General features: G+C 38.7%; 1 protein-coding gene across 5 annotated transcripts in view; it reads right to left on the minus strand.

Moving 5' to 3' along the window:
* The window catches only part of SERAC1 (serine active site containing 1), a 59,970-nt gene extending 40,463 nt beyond the window's left edge, over window positions 1–19,507 (minus strand). For 2 of the 5 annotated variants that reach the window (XM_008587019.1, XM_008587017.1), the window contains exons 1-4: window positions 19,247–19,507; window positions 7,143–7,234; window positions 3,357–3,393; window positions 978–1,114 (exon numbers count right to left, since the gene is read on the minus strand). In XM_008587019.1, the coding sequence (XP_008585241.1) occupies window positions 978–1,114; window positions 3,357–3,393; window positions 7,143–7,233 (265 nt within the window). In that variant the 5' untranslated portion in view covers window position 7,234; window positions 19,247–19,507. Of the gene's footprint in view, window positions 1–977; window positions 1,115–3,356; window positions 3,394–5,860; window positions 5,890–7,142; window positions 7,235–19,246 lie in introns of those variants that run through there. The other 3 variants (XM_008587018.1, XM_008587021.1, XM_008587020.1) reach the window with 3 other exon arrangements.
* Window positions 19,508–19,637: the final 130 nt, after the last annotated feature.

Here is a 19,637-nt window from a genome sequence, read left to right on the forward strand (position 1 = left end):
AAACAAAACAAAAACACTAACTAAAGCTAACGAAAATCTTCATATACAACATGGGATTAGCAATATTTAGAAAAATGTCCTTTATAAATAGCCCACATCAAACTGAAATTTGGAGATACCTTACTAATGAGATGAAGCCTCACTACATAGGTAAATTATAAGCTACAACAATTATCTATGTAATTTGAAATTGTACATATACCACCGTAAAAGTACATTGAAATAAAGGAAAGTGACATAATAAGCACAAACAGGACAGAGTGGTGATATACACAGCTCACAGACAGGGGAGCAGTACAGCCTGCCCCACTCAGGGAACATAATGTGCTAAGAGGCACATCCTGGCTGATGATGTAGGAACTGGCAGCTACAAGTCAAGTGTGGTGACTCACCAAGCTACCTATATCTCGATGAAAATATACTCCTCTGCTCTGAAATGTCATGTTCACGAAAACAACCGTCTCATTACTAATAAGGCTTCTGTGTGACCTAAATAGCGAGAAGTGGAATGTCCTAACTAGTAAAGACAAGTTTTCTAGCCTCTATGACAGATAATAAAAAGTAAGTTGGTATTCATATTTATGAATACATCTCATTAGTTTGGTATGAATAAATCCCTTAGGGCAGAAATATCTCTGAGCTAAATGACAAATTTGTATTTTGTACTTGCCAAACTGAAGGCCAGCCTCTAAACTAACAGCCCCTACTGTGGTATGGAATTCCAGAGTCAGACTAAAACAGCCAGCTAGTCTTCACTTCACTTAGTTTTAGGAGAGCTGCAAACTTGGGTTAAATATGTAAGTCCAAAATTTGGTCTTCAATTAATTCTTCGGGAATTTGATTCTCACAGGGTTTAGTGATTTTTGGAGTTAGCTGAATCTATCTTATTAATACTGTGTTTTAAATAGTCTCATTTTTAAATTCAATAGCAAGCTTCCATTTTTCACAAAGATGGGATTACTTTACAATAAACTTACCATGATTTTCTCTTTTATCTAAAGAAACTGTGTTCACATATATATATGACTTCATCTTTTCTCTTTCTACCACTTGAGTATCTAATGTCAAAGATTTCTTCAGGGCCAGAACTTCATATGTAAGAAATAAAGAACTTCTTAAAAAGAAACAAAAAATTCATCATAAATACATGATCTACATGTAACATAAGAGCTATTCTTCATTATTAAGCTTTTCATAGTGAATTTCTTTCTTTTTTATACAGTAAAACATATATAACATATATATATAATAATGTGCACATAAAATTTATAGATATGTATATATGTATATACAAACATTCTGGTTTAATGAATAATAATAATAAATAGCTACATAATCATATCCAGGCACACAGAATATTAAAAGTAACCCTGAAGCCCACAGTGTGTCCATCCCTGATCTTGCCCTGTTCTCTCATCTCTACAGGTAATTATTTCTGATTTTTATTACAATAATGTCCTTACTTTACAGTTTTACCATTAACATATGCATCCTTAAACAACACAGCTTAGTGTTGCCTGTTTTTTGAACTTCACATGAATGGAATCACAATGATGTATTCTTTTGCTCAGCCTTATGTTTGTATGATTCATCCATGTTGTTGCATGTAAATGTAGTTCTTATATTTACAATTTGATATGGTATGTGATTCATCCATCATATGGATATGCCACAACTTGTTTACCCATTCTACTACTGATGGGCATTTAGGACATTTCTAGTTTGAGTCTATTACAAACAAGGCTTTTACACATCTTATACATGTATATTTGTGCACATGTGGCTATGTTCCTCTAGGGTACATATCTAGAAGTAGAATTACATTCTTTCTGACAGTAAACACACTATTTAACTTTACTAGATAATGCCAAACTGTTTTTCCAAAAAGATTAATGCCATCACCAGCATATGAAAGTTTCTCCTTTCTTTTTTTTTTTTCCTTTTTGTCTTTTTTCGTGTCCAGCAACAGATCGCAACCCTCAGTGTCGCGCCCGTACCGGACCGGGACCGGCAATGGGATCGCAACCTTCGGTGCTGCACCCTCACCTCGCTCAGCCAGTGAGCGGGAACCGGTCTGTATGTGGGATCCGAACCCTCGGCGGGAGCACCGCCACGCTCCCAAGCGGCGTACTGTAGCAGTGCGCCACCGGGCCGGCCCCAAGTTTCTCCTTTCTTATGTGCTATAATTAAAAGTCAATTTTTAAATGTTGTTTGTTATGTACCCCAAAATGAAGGTTTTTTTTCCTGATCACATTGACCTACACAGTCCCTAAATAGAGATGCAAAGGTTGTACTCTGTTTCTGTCTTGATTCAGAGGTTAGCGATACCAGTTATCCTACATCTTCTCCTAACTTTTGATTTCTACCCTAAAGCAAGCAAATGAGACAGGCTCCGAACTGGCCAGCACCAGAGGAATACAGAGAAGGCTTTACAGAATCCTCTGCCATCTTAGGGATTTATCTGAGCAGCCAAAAGTAGCAAATGTATTCAGTACTTTTATCATATTTTCTGTAAAAGACAAAATTCTTTAGTAAAAATAGTGTCATTAATTTTCACTATATTCCTGAATATGTGTGATGTAGCCAAAGAAACTGTATTACAGAAAAGAGTATACATTTATCTTTTGTCTAAATGAGTCAAAGGGAAAAATAATCTAAATATTTCTTGCTTTACATTACAATCTCATGAAGAAATGGATATATTTAGATAAAATGTCTAATATTTCTCCTTTATCACTTTAGCATCTAAGCATTGATTTTATATTTACCCTAGTAAAAAAAAGTATTAACAAATATAGTAGAATAGTATTAGACATACATTTAACACATACCCACACCCCCCAAAAAAGAAAAAGAAATAATGAAAAATAACAATCTGCAGAAAGAAGGTCACCCCATTCATTAAGTGTGTGCCTCTCAAGGAGCATGAGATGGAAGAAGTCAATCTGTTGGCTTTCTCAGTCAGCCTCAATTTCCTTTCATGAAAGAGATTTTCAAAAATAATTCTTACTATAGTATAGATCTTACCTTCTTCACTCAATTTATAACCTAACACAAGATGTGGTTTTGAGCGTGTCAGAGCTAGCCGAATGAATGCTGCTGCATACATGTCAGGTGCTTTCCTCTAGCAACGGCACCAGGCAGGCAGAATGCCCACTGCACGCTTGGGCACCAGAGAACACATTCCTCAGGAGGGTCTACATAACACTCAAGTGGTAGAACCAGTGATTAAATCCATCTATCTAATTCCAAAGTCTACACCCTCTGACTACACCATGCAACCTATAAACCACTTCCACTGAGATTCCCAGTAGTAGCAGAATGAAGCCAATTAACATTTCACAGTTGACACTTACCCTAAAATAAGCGATCCAGTAAACTTTATTATATTTCCTTCAAAAAGAAAGGAAAAAAGCCAATGTGATGAATTTCATTTTTAAAAGTGTGACAGGAAATAGGCAACAGTGTAAGTCTCTACTAGATTATATGTAATCAGATAAGTTTTCTATTTTTTTTTCAGATTTTTTCTATTAATGTAATCATATTATTCTATTTTTATGTTATTATATTTTTCTATTAATGTAACCAGTTGTTGTCAACACAGGGCTTCCTATCCCCAGATATAAACAAATCAATCAGTAAGCACTGAGTGCAAAAATATGATTTATACTTATGGCATATCATTCTTATTCTCGCCTTCCTCCACTTCTTGCCATCCCCTACCAAATCACTAGAGACCAGGTCCCTGTGCCACTACTGATATTGCCAGGACGACAGTATTTCCACTGAATGCAACGTCCAGGAAACTCACTTGCCTTCTGACTCCTTTTAGTTAACAACCAATTACATAAAGGAATGGGGAGAATTCTCCCTATCACTACTAGGACTATACTGAGGGATTATTTGTCAAGCGGGGACACGAAATGATATTTCCCAAGTAATTATGTTGTAAGTGGTGGTTAAATGCCATACGTAGGTCCCACTTAAAAGACAGGTTACATTCTACAAATTTATTTATAAATTTTTGTTTGGAATTAGGGAAAAAAATATTTTTTAAAAAAATCCTACTGGCAGATACTGCTAATTGCCTATTCAATACACAAGCCCCTTAATCCTTACTAACATAAGCTGATTACCACTCAAAAATACTCAAATTCCCAGATGACTCTGCAGCTAGGGCTGGCTGTGTAACACAGTTAGCCCATCAGATATAAGTGGAAGTCTACAGGGAGGTATTCTTCTCCAAATAAAAAGATAAGGCCTCATAACATGGCTTTTGACCCTTCTGCCTTCTTGATGTCCAGGAGTTCAACAACCATCTTGTGACTATGAGGACAATCATGGTAATGGAACAGAAGACAAGAACATTGCTGAGGTTCTATCCTAAACTATCTCTATCACGACTTCTCGTTATGTAGGAAAAATGGAAGCCTTACTAACGTAAGCCACTGTAGTTCAGTTTCTGTTGCATGTGCTGCGCACAACCTTAACAAACATATTATCCATGGGTTGGGTACTGAGGCCAGCTCACAAAAATCTACTTAATCTAAAATGTACTGTATATACAGAAGTAGCCCCTCGTGCAGAGCTTTAACCTATGTTGCCCACGAGACACTTCTTCCTCTGAGGGGTAAGGAGCCCCGCTCGCTTGACTTCCTATGCATCAGGAAGTGTGATGAACATTCCTCCCAAACTCTAGGACCCTGGTGGTGGTTCCAGAATGGGGAAGAGAACAGTTTCAAGAGGTCTGCGGGGATGAAATCAGAAGCTGTGATGCTCTAAGCTTCTTGACTATGCAACTCCTCTGGGACATTTTTCATTCAAGACGTCTCCCTGGACTTCCTCTCTCACATCCTCACCCTGTGGGCCCAAGGAACACCTTTGTTTCCTTCTCCATTGATACACCCACTGCTTTGTACTTGAATGTCTCTTTTCACTGGGCCCTTGGAGCGGAACACAGTCTCACAGTCTGTTCTCCTACCCTAAAGTAAATTTACCACTCTTCAGTCTGTTCTGCTAGAAATGATGAGAGAAGAAAACTCCCTTCTTGTTCCCACATCTTTTTTTTTTAATTTAAAATACAGAACCAAAATTTTCTAGATGAAAAAGGTCTATCCTAAAAACAGATCTATCTTAAGCTCAAAAGGAAACTCCATAAGGATAGGGATTTTGTCTTATTCAATATTGTATCCCTAGGGCTTAGAATAGTACAAGGCACATAGTAGATGGCTAATAAATATTTTTGTCTATTGTCAAATGAATGAAAGATGATCTAGGCCAATCTCATTTTTTTTTTTCCTTTTTGTCTCTTTTTTTGTGACCAGCAATGGATCGCAACCCTCAGTGTCGCGCCCGTACCGGACCGGGACCGGCAACGGGATCGCAACCCTTGGTGTTGCCCCCGCACCTCGCTCAGCCAGTGAGCGGGAACCGGTCTGTATGTGGGATCCGAACCCTCGGCGGGAGCGCCGCTGCACTTCCCAAGCGGCGCACTGTAGCAGTGCGCCACCGGGCCGGCCCTAGGCCAATCTCATTTTCAATGGATCGCAACCCTCAGTGTCGCGCCCGTACCGGACCGGGACCGGCAACGGGATCGCAACCCTTGGTGTTGCCCCCGCACCTCGCTCAGCCAGTGAGCGGGAACCGGTCTGTATGTGGGATCCGAACCCTCGGCGGGAGCGCCGCTGCACTTCCCAAGCGGCGCACTGTAGCAGTGCGCCACCGGGCCGGCCCTAGGCCAATCTCATTTTGTAAATAAAGAAAATAATGCTCACAAAAGGTGTATTAGTCCACTTCTGTTGCTTACAACAAAATACTTGGAACTGGGTACTTTATAAAGGAAACAGAATTTATTGCTTACAGTTTCAGAGGCTGGGAAGTCCAAAGTCCAGGGAACACATCTGGAAAGGGTCTTCATTGGTGGTGGCTTTACAGCAATGCTGGGTCTCCCATGGCAGAAAATGAACAGAGCATAGAGAAAGACTCTCACATGCTCTCCTTTTAAAGTCCTCAGAACCATGCCCCTGACCACCATTATCAATCCATTCACTATGGCACGGTCCTACAATCTTATCACCTCTTCAAGACCCCACCTTTCAATTAACATAATAGGATTTCCCATACTTTCAACACTGTCACAGGTGGGGGCCAAGTTTCCAATACCTGGAACTTAGGGGAACACAATTTAAGTTTCAGTGAGTTTGAGGGGGACATTCAGTTCACAACAGAAGATAAGTTATTTCATTCATCCATTCAACAAATATTACTTGAACACCTACTATATGCCATGTATAATAATAAACAACTAGGAAACAATGGTAAATAAGATAAGACACTGCCCTCTCAGAGTTTGCAGTCTACAGGGAAAGTCAGATAATAACCAGGTTCTATATTGACACTACAGAATGATAAGTGACAGATCTAAAGTGACCAAGGGGAGCAGGGAAAGCTTCCTACAGGAAAGCAGGCCTACACTGTGAAGAGTAGACTAATTCCAGATCCCAAGTCCCAGGAGGACAAGGACAAAGTCTCTTCCTTGGTTACCATTATATTCCCAGAAACTAACACAGGTGGTTGGCACTTTATTTTGCAAGAACTTAATATCATAATGCTGAGTGAGAATGCAGTGATACTTAAGTCAAGTTTGGAAGGATGACTATGAATTTGACAGGAAAGTAGGGGAGGGAAAAGAATTCTCAAGAAAAAGGAGTATGTATGGCTCTGGGCCTTCAAATTTGGGGTCAACCATTAGTACAGAAAGACATAAATGAATCTGAGACTTATCAAATGGGTTAAATAAGTTTTTGTGGCCCACCCTGAAAACTTAACCATAATTCTATCACTGTTTCTTTAAGAAAATACTGTTATTTATTTATTTATTTATTTTTTTTTTTTTGGTCTTTTTCCGTGTCTGGCAATGGATCGCAACCCTCAGTGTCGCCCCCGTACCGGACCGGGACCGGCAACGGGATCGCAACCCTCGGTGCTGCTCCCGCGCCTCGCTCAGCCAGTGAGCGGGAACCAGTCTGTATGTGGGATCCGAACCCTCGGGCGGGAGCGCCGCCGCGCCTCCCAAGCGGCACACCATCCAGTGCGCCACCGGGCCGGCCCCATGAAAATACTGTTATTTAAACTATACTCACTGATGTCTCTCCAGCGTGTGTCACTTTTTGGCGGGGGAGTAGAGGTTCCTATTCTTCTGCAACAGATGACACAATAAGCAGCCAGGGACATTCTGTGTAAGTAGAACAATTATAACAAATTTAGCTTAAGATCTAATTCAAAACATTTAACTATAAGAACATATTACCATCACAGTGGATTGCACACAGAGTTAGATTTTCAAGACCAGGAAAAAACTTTTCAATTAAAAAAAAGATTTCTCCCTTAAAAACTTAAAACAGACTTACTAGAATAGTATTTTGCTAGAACCTGTAATTTGATTATTATTCCTTGAACTGTGTCTAATTGTGAATAGTGATTAACAGGAAACAGGAATATACAAATTATCAATCAGAATATCAATACAGGCATTTAATTTTTTAAAAAATATATATTTAAAATACATGTATGCATAAATATATATGTATTTATCTTTGATAACTGAAGGCCCTACATGAAATGATAAGCAGCTCTGAATGAAAGATATATTTAGAACCCACAGAAGTATTTAGCTTTCCTCTAAGCTCCTGCAGGATGGTACCCAACATTGTTTAAAATCTTCAAAATTTAATTCACTGTTGGCCTCCTATCAAAGAAGGGGAACTGTCACCCAACTAATTCATCAACTAAGTAAAGATGATCTAAATATGATGCAATCTTTTGTAGAACAACTTAGTACTCCAGAACCATATCAGATTGTCTTCGGATAATGAGACTTCTTTTTCTTTTTCATTTTGCTGTAAGGAAGACCCTTGAGGGACTCATGTGAAAAATGCTCCTGTGTGGGCTGGCCCAGTAGCACACTTGGTAGAGTGCGGCGCTTGGGAGCGCGGCGGCGCTCCTGCCGAGGGTTCGGATCCCATACAGAGACCGGTCCGCTCACTGGTTGAGCGCGGTGCGGGCGCGACACCGAGGGTTGCGATCCCGTTGCCGGTTGCGGTATGGGTGCGACACCAAGGGTTGCGATCCCATTACCGGTCACGAAAAAAGACAAAAAGGGAAAAAAAAAAAATGCTCCTGTGGTTCAACATATTAAAAACTTCCAGCAGCTTTATAGGGATTAGGGGGAGATTACTTGGTGTGCATGAGTAAGAAATACCTGTTAAAGATAACACAAAATAAAAAGCTTTAATTTTTTTTTTTTTAGTTTTATTTTATTTTGTCAATATACAGTCTGGTTGATTATTGTGGCCAATTACCAAAAAAAAGCTTTAAATTTTTAATTTGTGATTCTATCACACCAACTGATGACTTAAACTAATTTAGGCAACAGGTAAAACTTGTAAAGGTCACTGTTTTAAAGGTCATTGTTTTGTATTTTCTCACTTATTTAATGAGTTGCTGCTATTTCTCTCTGAGACATAGATAATGATAAAAGACTAATGAAGAAGGTGCTCACAAAACCGGGATAGAGTGATATACAGATGTGTATTTTAGTTACTCCACGAAAACTGCATGACAAAATGCACAGCAAACATACCTGCCACTTCTCTCAACCCTGACACCTACTATAAAAGCAGTCAACTATAAACCATCATATGAGTATCCTTTATGATTACTCCTCTGGCCTAAAAACCTTTCTAGTGTTAACTTCAACTAATCTCCTCTCACTAGGCTTCCCTTCCACTGAGTCCTGGGTATAAATCTGATTACAATGGAAATATAGTTCTGTCACTTCCTCATCTTACTTCCTCTTCTGGATTTCCTCGGATGATACTACTGGACCTTGCAACTTTCTCCAGAATAAAATGCTCCACTTCTAACTTTGTAACATTCAGTTCTCTGGTTCTTGGTTATTTCTAGTTCATCTACTCTCCAGTCTCAGCAAACCTGCCAGCCCTTGCTTTTCCAGGAGTGAGCAGCTGCCTTGTGGCCGTACTTCCTTCCCCCCCAGGCTTGACTCCATGGCACAGCCCTCCAACCTCTCTCTGTTGTTCCCTCAATATACTAGAACTCTACTCTCCTATAACTTTAGAACTAGAACCTAGAACTTCTACTCTCCTATAATTCTAACCTGAAATGCGTCCTTTCTGTGCTCTACACTTGGACAGCCAAAGTGGGGGTCAAGGGGACAAGAGACAAACTCAGGATGGGCTCTCAGAAGCATTTTTGCTGTCCCTATTCCACTGTCTTCTCACCACCACAATGGTTGTTCTAACAATCCACACATTCTTTCAAGCCTCCACTCTACCTCTGTCCCTCTCAGGTCATCTTTTCCCTTATCTCACTCAGAAAAGCAAGACTATTAACTCCCTCAACTTCTGCCCCATGTCTGTAAGCAGGGACAGATCCAGGTATTGTGGGACTTAGTGTTTATGCAAATTAGAATGTGGGGCTCTTTAACAAAATAGGAGAACACAAAGTTACAAATACCAAGTTAAGTATTAAAGTGAAAGTTATTTAAAATGAGAAAGAAATCACATGAAGTTACTGGAGTCTAAGAAACCTGGTAACTTTCTTCTGAGATTTTGTTATTTATCAGAAACATTTGCATAGAATTGCTTCCAGACTACAACGTGGTGTTCCCTCCCCACCTTGAACATTACAGCTCCTGGTAATTCCTCATTCAAAGGAGCCAACAAAAGGAAGGCAGGCTAAAGCTTAGCTTCGTAACTCCAGAGCAAATTTTCCTTAGCCTACGAATGTGCACTTATCTGCATCATCTTTTCCAGATTCCAAGTGGATCTTTCTTGCCTGTTCCCCCCAGGTCCAAGAGAAAGAAACGCTCCACCTGCTCCACCTATGCTCTAGATCTCATCTCTTCATGTCCATGAGGACCTTGACTCATTAACTATCTGCCTTTTGCTTTTTACTCTTCACACTCTCCCTCTCTTTCAGTTCTTTCTGAAAAAATACTGGATGTCCAAAGTTCTCCCATCAAAAAACAAAGAACTAATAAAAAAACAAACAACTAACCCATATTCACTTACCCCCCCATCACACTCTATTTTTTTTTTCTTTTTTGTCTTTTTTACTGACCGGTAACGGGATCGCAACCCTCGGTGTTGCACCCGCACCGCGCTCAGCCAGTGAGCGGGAACCGGTCTCCACATGGGATCCGAACCCTTGGCGGGAGCGCCGCCGCACTCCCAAGCGGCGCACTCTCCAGTGCGCCACCGGGCCGGCCCACACACTCTATTATTTTGAAGCAAATCCAAAACGGCATATCATTTAACCCTTGAATATTTTAGTATACACTTTACCTGAAAAAAAAAATCATTATGCCTCAAAATAAATTGCTTAGTATCATCAAATATCTTATTAGTGTTTCCATTATTTCATAAACTTTATTTGTTTTGCACTCTTGGTCTGTTAGAATTAGGTTCCAAAAAAGGTCCACGCATTACATTTGGTCAATAATGTGCCTCTTTTGTACAGTCAATTACTTCTATGATTATTGGTTTACTAGGATTTTCTTCTTGAATCAGTCTTGATAATTTCTATTTTTCAAGAAAATTTGCATGTAAGTTTTCAAAATCACTAGTATAAAGTTGTGCAAGCTATTCCTATGATTTTTTTCATCATAAAAATCATCTGCTTTTTGTTCAGCTTGCCTACTCTATCTCACCTATTCCTTCCCATGAAAACCACAATAAAGGCTCTGGCCCATGCTTTCTCCTTGTTCCTTATGCTACCTGACTGCAAATAAGACTAGGATAGTCTGCTGGATAACAATTGAGCCAACAAGTACTAAATGACAGCCAGCACCAACTGCCAGGCATGTGAGGCCATACCAAACTAACCAGCCCCTAGCTGACCTACAAAGCCCATATTCAACCCTCAGACATTTATAAATAAATAATAAATGGTTAATATAAATAAATGGTTTATAATATAAATAAATGGCTGTTTCAGCCACCAGTCTGTGGGATGGTTTAGAATGCTCCAAAAAGCTAACTGATTGATACATGTGTTTTCTAAACTTTCATTTATACTTCAAACATACTTATTTTAAAATCTCTCTATTGGAACCACTATTTCTAGTACTTAGGGCTGGCTATACTTCATGGTTGTTTGTTTGCTTATATGCTTTGTAATCTTTGATTGAGAGATCATCTTCACTGGGAGTATTTCCTGTGGGAGTCCTATGTGCTCTGTTCTATAGTGCAGTTTCAAATTTATCTGTCAAAATTCCACAGGTATTACAAATTTATGGATTTCTCAACCAGCACTAGGAGGACAATGTGAATTCAAATGCCACAACCACAAATGATATAGATTTTGAGTTCCAATTTCCACTTTCCTGTTCCTGGTAAAAGCAAGTTTTCATGCTGTTCCCTTAAAGGAAGGAAATTTTCTAGTCCCTGTTTCCTTGAAGGTGTAATCCTTCAAGACTATCACCTTCAGGCTAGGCTGACTTTAACCCTACATGCATGTTAGACCCAAGCAATTAAGGTTTCTATCAGGTTCTGATAACTCTGCAACTTGCTTCAAGCCTCTCCCTCAATGACTTTCTTCTGAGCATCCTCTTCTCTTCCTTCTCACAATTCCAAGCTCCTCTGTTACATTTTACCTAAAATTTTCATGTGTATGAAGGGACCAGAGGGTGTGGCCTGGAAGTAAATGTAACTTTTAAAATGGGAGAATGTTATCTCCTGCCTTAAATCTTTCAATAATTTACCATTGTCTAAAACAGTCTTAAAATTTTGATCTCTAGAAAATTAGTAGTCCTGCGCTACAAAGAATGCTGCAGGTTATCTCTCAGTTTCAGACAAAAAAGTGAGAAAACAATATTGTTCACTACTTTTTTTTCATTTTTAAGATTTAGATACAGTAATATTCACCATCTGAAATATACACTTCCAAGGGTTTTGACAGCTTCAAATCAAAATATAAACGTTCTATTAGCCCAAATATTTCTGAATCCCTTTGTAGTCAAATCTCTCCCACACCCAGCTCTGAAAACCACTGATCTGTTTTCTGAATCTATAGCTTTGCCTTTGCAAGAATGTCATATAAATAAACTCATACAGTATGTAGCCTATGAGTCCGGCCTCCTTTACTTAGAAAAATTAACTTGAGAATTACCTGTGTTGTTGTGTATACCAGGAGTTTATTGTTTTTATTGGCTAGTACCCGTCCATTGTATAGATACACTAGTTTGTTTATATATTCCCCAGCTGAGGGACATTTAGGACGCTTTCACTTTTTCATAATTATGAAGAAAGCAACTATAAACATTTGCATACAGGTTTTTGTGTGAACATAAGTATTCGTTTCATATTGTTTAATCTGGTTTGCTAGTATTTTTATTAAGAACTTTTTACCTAAGGATTAAATGTTTTGAATCAATATATGTAAAACATGTGAAACAGTGTAATATGTGTTTATTATAATTAGTCTAATGAAATATATATCTTAGGTCCAGATACATATATTCTTAGCTTACTTTTATACTATCCCTACTACATTAGCGTCTTAATCATTACTCTTCTCTGAACTATCAATTCATTCTTCAGTTTTAGTGAAGTACATATCTGATACGTCACTTCTCTGCTTAAAAGCAGAGCTTCCCTGAAGATGTCTTTGCACATCCTTTATCCTCTTCCATTTCCCTAAAACATGTGTTGTTCTTTTTGCTACTTTTCAACCCTCCACCCTTCTTTTCTACTGGCCTAGCAACTTCTTATTGTTTCTAATCCTATGTGCCATCTCCTCCAGCACGCCTTCTATTATCCACTCAATTCAGGTAGGTTTCATGTTGAGTGATCTCCTAGCATTCTGCATTCTCATAAACCTCCATGGCATAAGAATTTCTACTCTTTGTTGGTCTTTTCTATAATACTGTAAGCTTCCTCAGGGCTGAGACTGTGTGTTTGTGTGTTTTACACCAATATTTTTTAAGGGCCTAGCACAGGCTGTGGTTTTGCTGTGATTATTGTTTCTCTGCATTTATTTTTCTTGCTAAAAACATATAACCTCAAGGAAAATTAAGTTGTTTACAGAAAACCACCAAATAAGCACAGTTTAATCTTAGCTTGTGAATGGGCTGGCCCGGTGGCGCACTGGATAAGTGCGCCGCTTGGGAAGCGCGGCGGCGCTCCCGCCCGAGGGTTCGGATCCCACATACAGACCGGTTCCCGCTCACTGGCTGAGCGAGGCGTGGGAGCAACACCGAGGGTTGCGATCCCGTTGCTGGTCCCCAGTCCGGAACGGGGGCAACACTGAGGGTTAGGGTTAGACGGAAAAAGACAAAAGACAAAAAAAAAAAATCTTAGCTTGTGAAGCAGTGAAGTTTATGATGTGTTTGAATCAGAAGATACTAGTCCCTCCAATTATTAACTATATAACATTGTAAATGTTACTTAGTCTTTTTGAGTCTTCCACTCTGAAATGTTTATTGTACAGAGTAAATAAAACAATAAAGCAAATAACTTAAAAAAAGAATTTTTGTGTCAGTAGTGTTGTGCACAATTAACTAATCACAGCCAGTTGCAGATTTCTTTGTTCCTTCTCTACTCCCACTGCTTCACTTGACGAGCCTTAAAAAAAAAAAAAAAAAGGATTTTTGTGTCTATGTTCATGAGAGACATTAATCTCTAGTTTTCTTATGATATCTTTGTCTGGTTTTCATATCAAAGCAATACTGGAAAAGTTTGTGTAGAATTGTTCCTTAAAAGGTTTTAAATAGTATTCCCTCTTTTCAATGTCTTATGATAATGTCATCTTTTCATTTCAGATTTTGGTAATTTGCATCTTCTTTTTCTTGGCCAGTACAGATAGAGATTTATTGATTTCATTGATATTTTCCAAGAACTAGCTTTTGGTTTCATTGGATTACTCTACAGTGTTTTTATTAAGTTTCATTGAGACTTGTGCTCTTAATTATTCTCTGCCTTCTGATTGCTTTGATTTCAAATAGCTCTTCTTCTAGTTTTTTAAAACTGTAGATTACTAACCTTTCTTCTTTTTTAATATAAGTATTTAATGCTAAAAATGTCCCTCTAAGTACTGCTCTAACTGCATCCCTCAAACTTTGATATGTGGAGAGGTTTTGTTTCTTTCATTCAATTAAAAATATTTTTTAATTTCATTGGGACTTCCTCTTTGACTCATCAGATAATCAGAAATTTATTCAGGAACAAAATACCTTTGTTATTGATTTCTAGCTTAATTCCACTGTTACTGGAATTAAGAATCTTTGTTACTGATTTCTAACTTCCATTGTGGATGGAAGAACCAGGCTTTGTATCATTTCAACTTATTTAAATCTTAAGGTTTGTTTTATGGCATAGAACATAAGTCTGTCTTGGTGAATGCTCCACATGCACTTGAAAAGAATGTATATTCTGCTGTTGTTGGGTAGAATATTCTACAAATGTCAATTAGGTTAAGTTGGCTAATAATACTTTTCAGGTCTTCTATATACTGCTTTTCTGTCAATTCATTATGTTGAATAAGAGTATAAAGGCAGGGACCATTCAGAACATAAAAATCCTTTCTAGCTTAGTTAAGGAGTCTGAAGCTTACTCTCAGTTATGGGAAACTGTTGAAAAATTAGTCTTAAGAAATGGAGTAACACGATGAAATTTTTATTTTTTGAAAAATTAACAGGGTGGAAAAATAGGTTGGAAAAGAGCCAAGCTAGAGATGTGAAAAACCAATATGGACGTTTTTAACAAAAACCAAGGAGAAAACTGTATTTGAATTAAGGCAGTGGCTTTGAGAATGATCAAGAAGAAACATCCTTAAGAGATATTATGAGAAAAGAATCACACAAATCAGATAACCAGTTGGATGAGGGATGGAGAGGAATGGATAAGAGGGAGAAAAATATGGCTCTAATTTCCTGGCTTGTATATAGAGATAATATTTACCAAAATTATGGAAATACAGGAAAAGAAAAGGATTTAGCAGGAAGGATAAATTCCCAATTTTAACATGTTGAGATTAAGGTTCTTATGAAGTATTCATATAAGATGTCCAATAAGCAAACTGGGGTCAGCAGAGAGATCTAATCTATAGATATAAATTTATGAGTCATCAGCACTTATTATTGAAACCATGGGTTTAGATAAAGTTACTAAAGAATAGTATATAAAACGGCTTCACTCAAAATGTCATCCAAGGACAATCTGCAGAAGCACTCAATAAAATGCAGGTTCCTAGGCACTATTCTAGATTTAATCTCTGTGCTCCAGGTTTCACAAGGCTGAAACAAGGTGGTGGCAGGACTGCGTTCCTTACTGAAAGCTCGAGGGGAGAATCCACTGCCAGGCTCATTCAGGTTGTAGCAGAATTCAGTTCCATTCAGCTCTAAAACTGAGGTCCTCATTTCCTTGCTGGTTGTTACCTGTGGACCACCTTCAGTTCCTCAAGGCCTCTATCTGGTTTTGCAGGTAGCCCCCTACATCCCAGAACCAGCAAAAGTTTGTCCTTCTCACATTACCACATCTCTGACTCTTCTATTTTCCTCTTCCACTTTGTGTGCCCATGTGATTGATTACACTAGGCTCTCCCAGATAATCTAAAATAATCTTCCTTAGATCCGTAACCTTTATTCCATCTGCAAAGTTCCTTTTGTCACACAATATAATACAACCACAGGTTACGGGGATTAGGGCATGGCATCCTTGAGCAGTCAGTATCCTGCCTACCGTAAGACACTATGAGCATTCTGATACAAGTCTTTTTGTAGACATATGTTTTCATTTCTCTTGAGTAAACAAGCAGGAGTGGAACTTCTGGGTCACAGCAGATATATGCTTAACTTTATAGGACACTGCAAATATTTTTCTAACATGATTTTACAATTTTATACTGCAACCAGCAATGCAAGAGTATGAGAGTTCCAGTTGCTCCACATCCTTGCCAATATTTGATGCGGTCAGCCTGTTTGATTTCAGCCTTTTTAGCGTGTAATACTAAACATAATAGTATTTCATTTGGTTTTAATTTGCAATTCCCTGAAAACTAACCATGTTGAACACTTTTTCATAGGCATGTTAGCCATTTACATATTTTTTTTGTTAAGTGTGTTTTTAAGTCTTTTGCCCATTTTTAAATTGGATTGTTTGTGTTTTTTTTAATGTTCTCAGTTCTTTATACATTCTGGAAACAACTCCTTTATCAGATATACATACGTATATACTACAGATACCTTCCCTGAGTCCATGACTTATCTATTAATTTTCTTAAAGGTAACTCTTGATGAACAGTTTTAATTTTGATAAAATCTTTTATTATATTTTTTTTCTTTTATGGTTACTGCATTCTGCATCCTATCTGAGAAATAATTGCCCACCTCAAAGTTACAGATTTTTTTTATTATTTGGTCTAAAAGACATTTTTTGCTTTAGCTTTTACCTTCAGTTCTATGATCCACCTCAAGTTAATTTTTGTGTATTGGGTGAGATAGGAAGTTGACTTTTTTCCTATATGGATATCCCATAATTCCGGTACCATTTGTTGAAACCATGTTCCTTTCCCCATTGAATTGACTTTGTGCCTTGTTCAAAAATCAATTGACTGTATACGTATGGACCAATTTCTGGACTCTCTATTCCATTCCATTGATCTACTTGTCTATCCTATGTAAATACCACAGTGTCTTGATTATTGTAGCTTTATAGTAAGTCTTGGTAGTATAAGTTTTCCCGTTTTGTTCTTCCTTTTCAAGATGGACTATTCTAGATCCTTAACACTTCCATATAATTTAGAGTCAGCTTGCCAATTTTCACTTAAAAAAGTGTTTGAGATTATGAATGTGATTACATTAAGTCTGAAATACTCACTTTAAATAAAGAATAGAGGAGAAATTATGAAGAGACTAAGAAAGATACAAAAAGTAACAAAAGAGAGATTATGACTACAAGATGAAACAAATATTCAAAAGTTCTATTACATTTAACAATAGGGAGGCTACTGGGGCCTTCATAATGGTAGCTTCACTGCCCTGGTTGGAGAAGAAACCAGACTGAAATTAAACATCATTTTGCCCTTGCATTCTTATTAATAAAACTTGAATTGTAGCTGGGCACACAGATAACTGAATAAAGACTGCATCATCTTTCTTTCCTTCTAGTTAAGTGTGGTCATTGACTAAGAACTGGCTGATGGAATATAAGTGGATGTGTCATATATAACTTCTAAGAAGTGTCCTTAAGGAGAAGAGTATGTGTCTTTCTTCGCCCTTCCCTCTTCCCTCTCAATAGAATTAGCAAGTGACAGCTGCAATTAAAGCAGCCATCTTAACCATGAGGCATCATGCTAAGGATGGCAGAGCAGCAAGAAAAAAGAATCTGTGTCCTTGATGATCATGGACCTGCTGCCATATGAGCCATGGACTGCCTGCCTATGCAATCATATGAATATTTAAGCCATGATTACCTTGTATTTTTTGTGTAATGCAGTTGTATCTAATCCTAACACACCACAGTTTTAAATATCTATATGCCAGTATTAAATAAAAATTACAGGACGCCATCATTTTGGACTAAGCTTCTATACTAAGCCCCAACAGACCAGATTAAAAATAAAAATGGCCGGATAACTGAACATGCGGCAGTTCCTGGAGAGTGGCGTGCCCAGGGACAGCATGGAAGCTCCGAGCCCCTTCTCCCATACCTTGCCCTATGCATCTCTTCATGTGAATCTTTTGTAAAATCCTTAATAATAAATGAGTAAATATAAGTGAGGAGATTGGACTGGAAAGAATGTTATTTGCTCAGGATTACACACTAGCATATGCCCAGAACTCAAAATTAGATGTTCTACCTTTTCAAGAGATTAATTAAACCAGTAGTTGTTTTGCAGCTATACAATAACCAGATTAGAATGGAATCAGTGTCAAGAAATAAAGAAGCTCCCTGGCTCTACAGGCCTCTGGCAGCATCCCCAAACCAACACAATAAGTTATTGTTTTCTCCTGCCTATATTTGCACATGGTCTATGTTACCTGGATTACTGACTAAAAACAAGTCTATGCCAGGAGGCAAAGGAGATCAAACCACAAGAGAAGTGCTCTGAAGTGCGGTGATAAAAGCTACATGGCACTTGCAGAAAACTATGGCTTCTTTTGTTGACCAGGGGTCAGCACGCATTTCCAGGTATCAATTATATCTATTGGGCTCATCTGTTGCAGAGCTACTGGCTTATGCAAATAATAAATTTTAAGCAAACCCATGAGTTCTAAAATGGCCTCTATGAGGGTGTGAGGAAAAGTAAACAGGCATGCAAGGATATGCACTGAAGGACGTTTTTTAACTTTGAAGGCTGTTATGAATAGTATCTTATTATTATTGATTCATAATTATTGGTGGTATACACAAGTTTTCTTAATTCAGAAATCTTCCTGAAGGCCATTTCTGACAGTCCCTAACCAAAGTAACCCTTCCAGTCACTTTTTATCATATCACCATCTGGTACCTTCTTGTTAACTGATTTGTGCCAGCAATAAAATTATTACTTGCTCAACATGGCACCCCAAGTGTCTAGGATAGTGTCTGGCACATATGAGATGCACAAAAATGTTTGTTGGATAAATGGATGAAGGTTTTAAATCTGAATGATTTGGAGAAACATAGGAAGAAAAGCAAGTTTTGAAGTAAGGGTGAGGGATGAAAGCTAGTTCAGTTGAGAGGTGGAGTTTGGATTACTCACAGGTCGTTAGTGTGCAAGCATCAGTCCAACACCTGGAGCTCATGAATGGCAGTTCAATGTGAAGGAACTCATAACATAGAGAACTGATTATCAAGGTGGAGAACGTAGAATGCATGTAAGAAGAAAAAGAGCAAAAAAAAGATACTTGGGAATAACTATACTTGGGGGCAGATTTTTAAAAAGAGAGTACAATATGAAAACCAAAGGGAAGAAAAGATTTGAGGAATAGAAAAAGGGAAATAAATGGAAAAGCTAGGTTCCTAAAGGATCACAGGAACACACGAAGTAAAAAGCAGAATGAGCTTAACTAGGGAAGCACAACTAAACTTAAGGAACAGAAAGCAAGAAGCTCATACCTCAGCTGGTAAAAATAATTAGAGAGGTCTATTAGACTACTGAGCAGAACTTGGGAAAGGAATTTTAGAACCTTCTAGGGTCCTTCACTTTTAAGTGACCGCTACCGGGTTCAGAGACCTAGACCTACCAGCATTCAATGTATTCAATTTCCCGGGTCAGAGACCGAGCAAGAAGCTGCGGTCGGAAGGCTCGGATTGGAATGATGAGGCTGTTTCCTCCTTGTCATTACCCTTCCGTGACTACCAAGCCAGGACGATGTGCCGGCGGGTGCTCTCCTCTGAGCCTCGACAGCAAGCAGCGAAGGGCAGCGACCGAGAAAGAAGAGTCAGGCTCGCGAGGACTGAAGAGAGGCCCTCACGCCCCGAGACGGGTCCGTGGGTCGGTCAGGGGCCGCGCGCCCCCACCCGGGCGCCCCAATCCTGCCCGGACCCGCCCTCCCCACTCCGCGCCGCCCCCGGCTGCGCCGACGCCCTCGTCCGCCCCACGAGCCCGGCCTCCTCTCCTACCTGCCGTTACGC

This window comes from Galeopterus variegatus, unplaced genomic scaffold, assembly GCF_000696425.1.
Source record: "Galeopterus variegatus unplaced genomic scaffold, G_variegatus-3.0.2 Scaffold4218, whole genome shotgun sequence".
Lineage (NCBI taxonomy): Eukaryota > Metazoa > Chordata > Mammalia > Dermoptera > Cynocephalidae > Galeopterus > Galeopterus variegatus.